This window comes from Lathyrus oleraceus, chromosome 5 (genome assembly GCF_024323335.1).
Source record: "Lathyrus oleraceus cultivar Zhongwan6 chromosome 5, CAAS_Psat_ZW6_1.0, whole genome shotgun sequence".
Classification (NCBI taxonomy): Eukaryota; Viridiplantae; Streptophyta; class Magnoliopsida; order Fabales; family Fabaceae; genus Lathyrus; species Lathyrus oleraceus.
The window spans coordinates 385,240,554-385,248,993 of record NC_066583.1 but is presented as its reverse complement, the minus strand read 5'-3'; the positions used below and the strand labels follow the sequence as shown (position 1 = coordinate 385,248,993).

The window sequence follows — 8,440 nt, the reverse complement described above, 5'->3', positions numbered from 1 at the left end:
TAGTATCTTATGTTTTTAACTATATGAAATGGAGGGATGAGATTGAATGAGGCTATTTCCTCATGCTTTTCACCGTGAAGAGAATCCTCTTCTGGTATTGTAATCCACCAGATAGTGACGATATTGTTGAATTATAATTCCTTATGTCGAAGTAGATTGCTCGACAGAGTAAGGAAGTATCAAACCACCTATGCCTATTTAATAGTGTTAGTTATTTTGGGCTTTTATAGTTTTGGGTCTTGACTTGAGGTCCAAGTTAACCTAAATCTATAAATAGACGGAGTAACCCTTATTTTTGTAATATAGGTGAATAGAGTATTCATAACACTTGTAATTCACAGTATTTTGCGGTTGAAAAGTGAATAAGAAGTTTTCCACAATTTGTGGGTAGAGAGAAACTCTGCAGAATTTTATTACTCTTCTCCTTCATCGTTCTTTACTTTCTTTCTCCATTGTTCTTCTCTTTTTGTTATTATTGCGTGGGTGATAACAATCTTGTTCATCAAGATTGATTGAAATTCTCCATAGGTTTTGGGGGATTTCTAACTTCTGGTATCAAGAGCTCCGGTTAATCGATTCGTGGGAAGAAAATCACCATGACAACGAATCATCCAAACAGGCATTTTCCAGCAAATCTTCTGATTCTCAAGAACAACAATTATGAGAATTGGTGCAAGCGAATAAAGATTGTGTTCTGTTATCAAGGTCTTTGGGATCTTGTGAAGGAAGGAGTAGCAACTCTTGCAGAAGCCGCGACGGATCAAAAAAAGACTGCACATAAAGAATTGAAGAAGAAAGATTATAAAACTCTCTTTATAATCCATCAATGTGTTGATGCATATAACTTTGAAAAGGTTAGTGATGCAGAGTCAGCGAAAGAAGCATGGGAAATTTTGGAGGCGCGGAGAAGGTGAAAGAGGTGAGATTACAAACTCACAAAAGAACATATGAATTGCTTCAGATGGAAAACAGTGAAAGCATAATTGATTTCTTCACCAAAGTTACAAAACTGGTGAATCAAATCAAGGTATATGGAGAAGTGTTGACATCAAGATCTGTTGTTGGAAAGATCTTGAGGTCGTTGGCTCCAAAGTTTGACCACGTGGTAGTAGCCATAAAAGAGTCGAAAGATTTGTCAAAATTAACAAAGGAAGAGCTTAAAGGGACACTTGAATCTCATGAACAAAGAATGGATGAAAGAGCTGCAGGAAAGTCGAAGAGTGATATGGCTTTGCAGGCTCAATCAGCAAAATAAAGAAAAGGCAAAGGAAGCTGGAATGACAACAAAGGCAGAGGAGGTTACAACAATTTGACTGGTCAAAATCAACAAGAAGGAAACTGGTCGAATTAGAGAAAACCCTGGAACCAAGACAACCAAAGAGATGGTGTTGCAGGTAGAGGAAGAGGTGGTGGTCAAAAGCCAGACAAGAGTCACATTCAGTGTTACAATTTTCAAAGGTATGGTCACTATTCTAGTGATTGTCCTAAAAAGCAGAAGAATCAAGAAACTTATGCAAAGCTGGCGAAACATGAAAAAGAAGAGACGTTGTTGATGGTTACAACAAGAGAAGAAGAGAGATTCAAGGACCAGTGGTACTTGGACTCAGGATGCTCATCATACATGTCTGGAAGAAAAAATTGGTTTGTCAACATAAAGCCCTCAATGAAGAACATGGTGAAATTTGTGAATGACAACACTCTAGCAGCTGAAGGTGTTAGTGATGTTCTGATTATGAGGAAAGATGGCAAGAGGTCAGTAATTTCAAATGTGTTGTACATACCAGGCATGAAGAGCAATTTTCTCAGCATATGGCAGTTAGTCGAAAAGAACTACAAGGTGTCGATCGAAGACAAGATGATGAAAGTTCTCGATTCAAATAGAAGGTTGATCTTGAAGGCTCCAATGTCTCAGAATAGAACCTTCAAGATTGAGCTTAATGTGATGGAGCATAAGTGCCTTGCAACAGCAGCCAGTAGAGATGAATGGATATGGCATTATAGACTTGGTCATCTCAATTTCAAAGACATCAGAGATTTGAAGAGAAGAAATATGGTTTCAGGATTACCAGAAATCGACATTCCAAACAAAGTGTGTGAAAAATGTGTGCAGGCAAAGCAGCATAAGAACAACTTCAGTAAGGATGCGGGAAACAGGTCGAAGGCAATTCTTGAAGTCATATACTCTGATATATGTGGTCTTCTCCAGGTGGATTCGATTGGAGGTAACAAATATTTTGTTACATTCATAGATGATTTCATTCGAAAATGTGGTATTACCTGATCTAGAAGAAAAGTGAAGTGATCGAGGTATTTTCCAAGTTTAAATCTATGGTCGAAAGATAGAGCGGTCGAAAGATCAAGATTTTGAGAACTGATGGTGGTGGAGAACATATGTCGAAAGACTTCGACGCATTATGTATGAAAGAAGGGATTGTGCATGAGGTGGTGCCACCCTACACTCCACAGCAGAATGGAGTCGCGGAGAGGAAGAATAGAACCATTATGAATATGGTTAGAAGCATGTTGAAAGGCAAGCATCTACCCAAAGAATTATGGGGAGAAGTTGTGTCGACTGCGACATATATCCTGAGCAGATGTTCGACGAAGAAACTAGAAGGAATCACGCCATAAGAATGTTGGTCTGGTGTCAAGCCTAGCTTGAGTCATCTAAGGGTGTTTGGATCTATAACACATAGACATGTGCCAGATCAGTTGAGAAGAAAACTTGATGACAAGTCGAGTCAGATGATCCTGATAGGATATCATTCGAATGAAGGATACAAGTTGTTCGACCCAGTGAATAAGCAAGTGGTGATCAGCAGGAACATGATCATAGATGAGCTTAAGGAGTGAGATTGGACTGAGAATGTCAAGAAAGATTCAGTGAGAATCTTTTGTGATGAACCAGCTAGTGAAGTCGAAAGAGAAGTTCGACAGGGAGAAGTCAAAGGTGAAGCAAGTACAAGAAGACCTCAAAGAATAAGGCACATGCCTGCAAGATTGCAAGAATGTGTGATTATATCAGATGATGTGATTGATGAAGAAGGTGAGCTTGTACATTATGCTTTCTACGCAGATGTCGAACCTGTCAATGCAACTGAGACATTGTAAGATTCGAAGTGGATGAAAGAAATGGACGAAGAACTGAAGTCAATCAAAGTCAACAACACCTGGTCACTTGTCGAATTGCCCAAAGACAAGAAGGAAATCAATGTGAAGTGGGTATACAAGGTGAAGTTTAATCCCAAAGGAGAAGTGACTCGACACAAGGCGAGACTTGTGGCGAAAGGATTTCTTTAGAATGAAGGAATCGACTTCGATGAAGTTTTCGCACCTGTTGTTAGGATTGAAACAATCCGGTTGGTTGTTGGTCTAGCAAACATTAACAACTGACAGATGTGTCAGATGGATGTGAAATGTGCATTCCTTAATGGCCCCTTAGAAGAAGAAGTTTATGTTGCACAACCACCTGGGTTTGTGAAACATGGCGAAGAAAGAAAAGTGTACATGTTGCATAAAGCCCTGTATGGACTTAAACAAGCTCCAAGAGCTTGGGACAAGAAGATATATGGCTTTCTAAGGGAGAAGGAATTTGTGAAGTGCAAATCTGAACATGGAGTATATGTAAGAAGAAGCAAGAGTGAATTATTTATACTATGTCTTTATGTCGATGACTTGTTGATAACAAGTAGCTGCAAGAAGGAGACCGAAGACTTCAAAGGTGATCTCAACAAGGAATTTGAAATGTCAGATCTGGGTGACATTTCATATTTCCTTGGCATCGAATTCTACAAGAATGGTAGAGGGTTGATGATGCATCAAAGAAGGTATGCAGGCGAAATTCTCAAGAGATTTGAGATGCAAAATTGCAACCCAACTTCGACTCCAGATGAACCCAGATTACAACTGTCGAAAGATTCAGATGAAGATGATGTCGATCTAATCCAATACAGAAGACTTATTGGGTCACTTCGATACCTTTGTCACACAAGGCCTGACTTAGCATACAGTATAGGTATGATGAGTAGGTTCATGCGGAAGGCAAATATATCATATCTAGCAGCGGTAAAGAGGATACTAAGGAACTCTCGACTATGACATTTTGTTTCCTGCAACTCATGAAGGAAAAGAATGAAAATTAGTGGGATACACCGACTCAAGTTAGTGTAGTGATGTTGAGGATCGAAAATCCACAGCTGACTATTTGTTTATGCTAGGTGGTGCACCAATTGCTTGAAGTTCGAGAAAAGAGTCAGTAGTGGCATTATCATCGTGCGAAGCAGAATACATAGCTGATTCTCTTTGTGCATGTCAAGCAACATGGATGGTGAATCTGGTCGAAGAGATAACAACGAAGAGTCATGAAGCAATTACCATGAAGATCGACAACATGTCAGCTATCAATCTGGCGAAGAATCCGATAGCACATGGTCGAGGCAAGCACATCGAAATGAGGTTCAGTTATCTTCGAGAGCAGGTAGTAGATGGGAAAATGAATGTGAAACACTGCAGAACTGAGAATCAGATTGCAGACATCATGACAAATGGAGTGCAGGTCGAAGTGTTCAGAAGGCTAAGAGTTATGATGAATGTAGATAGCTTAGACACAATAAATTAGATGGTGTGTTGAATTGTAATTCCTTGTATCGCTCGACAGAGTAAGAAAGGACCAAACCACCTATGCTTATTTAGTAGTGTTAACTATTTTGCGCTTTTATAGTTTTAGGCTTTTATAGTTTTGGGCATTGGCTTGAGGTCCAAGTTAACCTAAATCTATAAATAGAGGGAATAACCCTTATTTTTTAATAGAGATGAATAAAGTATTCATAACACTTGCAATTCACAGTATTTTGCAGTTGCAAAGTGAATAAGAAGTTTTCCACAGTTTGTGGGCAGAGAGAAACTCTGCAGAATTTTATTACTCTTCTCATTAAACGTTATTTACTTTCTTTCTCCATTGTTCTTCTCTTTTCGTTATTATTGTGTGGGTGATAACAATCTTGTTCATCAAGATTGATTGAAATTCTCCATAGATTTTGGGGGATTTCCAAAAAATATGTCATTGTGGTGCTTATGGGCTTTTGGCCATTATTGCAACCAATTTATGGTGGTACACTACCATAACTACACCTACATGACAGTGTAGCACCAAAATCACTACAAAGAATATGCAGTTTGCAACTTCACATATACACTCGCTCTTGCAAAGACAGATAAAATAATGTATGCAAAACCAAAATTATCCTTCGCTGAATGTGATGATTTTCTCAAACAAGACAAGACAACCACAATTTGTATGTTATAAGGGCCACCAGTTTTGTCCTAAATACTAACTTTGATAACTTGTTACCACCTGCTTCCCAATTTGTACAAGAAAAAAGATGCACTACTACATAGCAGATTATAAAAACATATCTAATAACTCATTTAAACAAATATTGTTATCAACTAAATGGTCGGTATGAAAATAACATCACTGTCATCAGTTTCATGACAAGAGTTTAAAAACAAAATAGAATTTTAAGATGTCTGTGGTGGTGGTTGTTGATTCCTTAGAAAACTAGTGAGTAGTTCCCTCAACTCTTCATCTCTCTTGTCCCTCAAAGCCATTAACCGTAACATCTCTTCCTGTTGCCTCCCCAGAATCGCGAGTTCCTTTTGATTCTTCAAGTTTTGCTCTTTTAAAAAAACCATAACTTCATCATCTCTCGCTTCTTCTCGGACGGTTTCTTGAGCTTCTATATGAGCAGCCATATCATGAGAAGAGGAGACTTTTTTTCTGATAGAAATGCTTTTGCTTTGACTTTCACCTTGAGTTTCATAAGGAACATCAGCATACAAATCATCAACCTTCCTAGTTTTAGTTTTTGAACCATCATAGCAAAAATTTCCAAAAGTAATTGAGTCAAGTAGATTGAGAGGAAAACCAGGTGGAGCACCAATATCACTATCACTTCTGTTGGCTTTTCCTACATGAGTTCTATGTTTCCTTGAACTTGCACTTCTCTTCCGCTGCACAATTTTCTTAACAATATCGCCGTGCTCCAATACAGACTGCTTCCACCACCTTGCATAACGGGCGGTAACACCTGCCTCAAAAAATCGTAATGGAAAATTCAAATTTTCATCGGATATAGGCCTATAATAGTTCTTCCAAGCGATGTCTTTAGTCTCATTGAATCTAGGCACATAACTTGGAACATCTTGATCCATTCCAAATTGCATAGCAACTCTATGTGGAAGATACTGCTCTATAGAGTCAAATCCAACCAGCTCAGAAACTCTCATGCATATAACAAATGAAAGCATTTGTCTATCCACCAAAACATTCTTAAATGGTACCAAAATATCATCATTTCGATAAAACTTTCCACACTTATCAGCATATTTAACATATGGACGCCAAAGAAAATCACTGATACCGGAGTCTATTGCCAACCTAACAGTGTTTATTTTCGGAGCCTTAGCCCTATGCCACCTAAACAATAAAGGCTCTCCGTGATTGATCATCATGGTTTGTGGTTGTGGTTGTAACTTTTTGAATCTCTCCCAAACCCAAATTTGAACCAAGTAAAAGGGTGATGCGAGAGTGACTTCTAAGGGAAACCTTTCACCACCAACAGGATGATATTTTTTCAAATCAACTATTGTTTTCTTAAGCAAATTTAAATCCTTATAAATGCTAGCCAAAACAGCGGGAGCCAAAGCAATAGGATTCCCTCTCGCGAGATGAATAACAATAGGAAACAAAGAAGTTTTCACCAATTTGCTTTTATGTGGAAAAACAAAAATGGATAACCAAGTAGTAAGGAATGCTTCATGTTCAATTTCACTATCTTTATCAATGAAAATATCCATCCAAATTGATGCTCTAGCCTTACCTGTTTTACTCTTAGAAAGTTCCTTTCTTGCAATGTCAAGCTTCTCTTCAATCTCTTTCATTTGTTGATCTTCAAGTGAGATGAAAACAGGGTCACCAAGAACAGGGTAACCTCCTAAAAGCATGATATCCTCCAAAGTGATAGTTGCTTCACCAAATGGAAACACAAATGTATTTGTCTCGCAACACCATTTCTCAACAACCCCATAAAGCAAGTCTTGACTTTTGTTTATGCGGCACCTGGTGCTCATTATAGCTTCAAAGATGCCAACTTTCTTCCAAAGCGATTCATGTTTGAGCTTAAGTTGATCAACCCACCTAAACCATTTCGTTTGTGGAGAACGCCACCCATTAAAACGGATTGTCAAAGGCCATTCCATTGGTTGAGAAACAGAAGATGAAAATGATGAAAATGGGTTAAACTTAAAAGGAGGTTGTTCATCAATGGAGTTTGAAATTGGTTTGAGAAAATGTGCTTTTCTGAAAGTTGGTTTACTATCAGCAGTAGGCGATAGCATGAAATCTTCCCTCACCTCCATGATAGTATCTTCATCCATGATGGGTATGAATGACACTATTCTTCAAAAGCATCGATAGAGAGTGAGAGTGTGAAAAATAGTAGTAGCATGTGTTTGTGCAACTTCACAAAAGCAATCTTGTACATGAAGAAAAAAAAGAATGGGAAATGCGTGCAGAAAAGACAAATTACCTTTTTGCTGCTTCTAACTAATTTCTGAGCCAAAACAAATAAAGGGCAAAATCTGAATTTTAAGAATGTGGGGATATTGTGTTTTGTCGCTTCTATCCATATCCACTTTCTCAGATTTTAAGTTGAAAAATGAACAATTCTGACATTATCCTTCCAAATATACCCCCAAGTTGTAATTACCATATTTACATTTTTCAAGAGTACTTCTATGTGTAAATTTCAAGTATATATAGTATGTTTAATTGGTCAATATGAATTAGTCTAAGGCCGAATATTAAGATTTAAAAAAAAAAAAGGAATTTAAATTCTATTTGCTTTATCTTTTTTGTTTATATTAAAAGTTTTAAAACAATTATATTGAGCCTTGAGTCCATTTTTTATTATTATTGGTCAAATATACAAATGACTTTAACTTGATAACCCTGCATTTACAACACTTTTATGTTATATCTTTTTGTAAAATTGTTTTTTTTTTAAATTTACCTGTTTTTATCAAAAATCAGTATTTATTGGAAAAGTTTGAAAATTCCATTTTTTTATCCATTATTTTCGGAAAAAAATTGAAGAATACCAGAATTTTTTTTTAAAAAAATTCAAAAATTTTGATTTATTTTTACACTATTGAAAATTTACTACAAAACTTTTCAAAATTTTCGATAGTGTTAAAAGTTTTTTTTATATTGAATATAAACTACATGAAATTTCACTTTTGTTAAAATTTACGGTATAACATGGTACTTTTAAACATTTTCTGTGATATTGCAAATTCACAAAAAATTTAGAAATTTTGATATAGCGGATTATAATTACATTATCGGAAATTTAATTTGTACCAGAAATTTTGATCTGTA

General features: G+C 36.7%; 1 protein-coding gene across 1 annotated transcript; it reads right to left on the bottom strand.

Moving 5' to 3' along the window:
• Window positions 1-5,520: 5,520 nt before the first annotated feature.
• On the bottom strand, window positions 5,521-7,437 carry LOC127080885 (protein MAIN-LIKE 2-like). Its single transcript, XM_051021175.1, has one exon. The coding sequence runs from the start codon at window positions 7,435-7,437 to the stop codon at window positions 5,521-5,523; it is 1,917 nt and encodes a 638-aa protein (XP_050877132.1).
• Window positions 7,438-8,440: the final 1,003 nt, after the last annotated feature.

Excerpts from the sequence above, each read along its gene's own strand:
- LOC127080885 (XM_051021175.1), bottom strand. The coding sequence starts at position 7,437 with ATGGATGAAGATACTATCATGGAGGTGAGGGAAGATTTCATGCTATCG.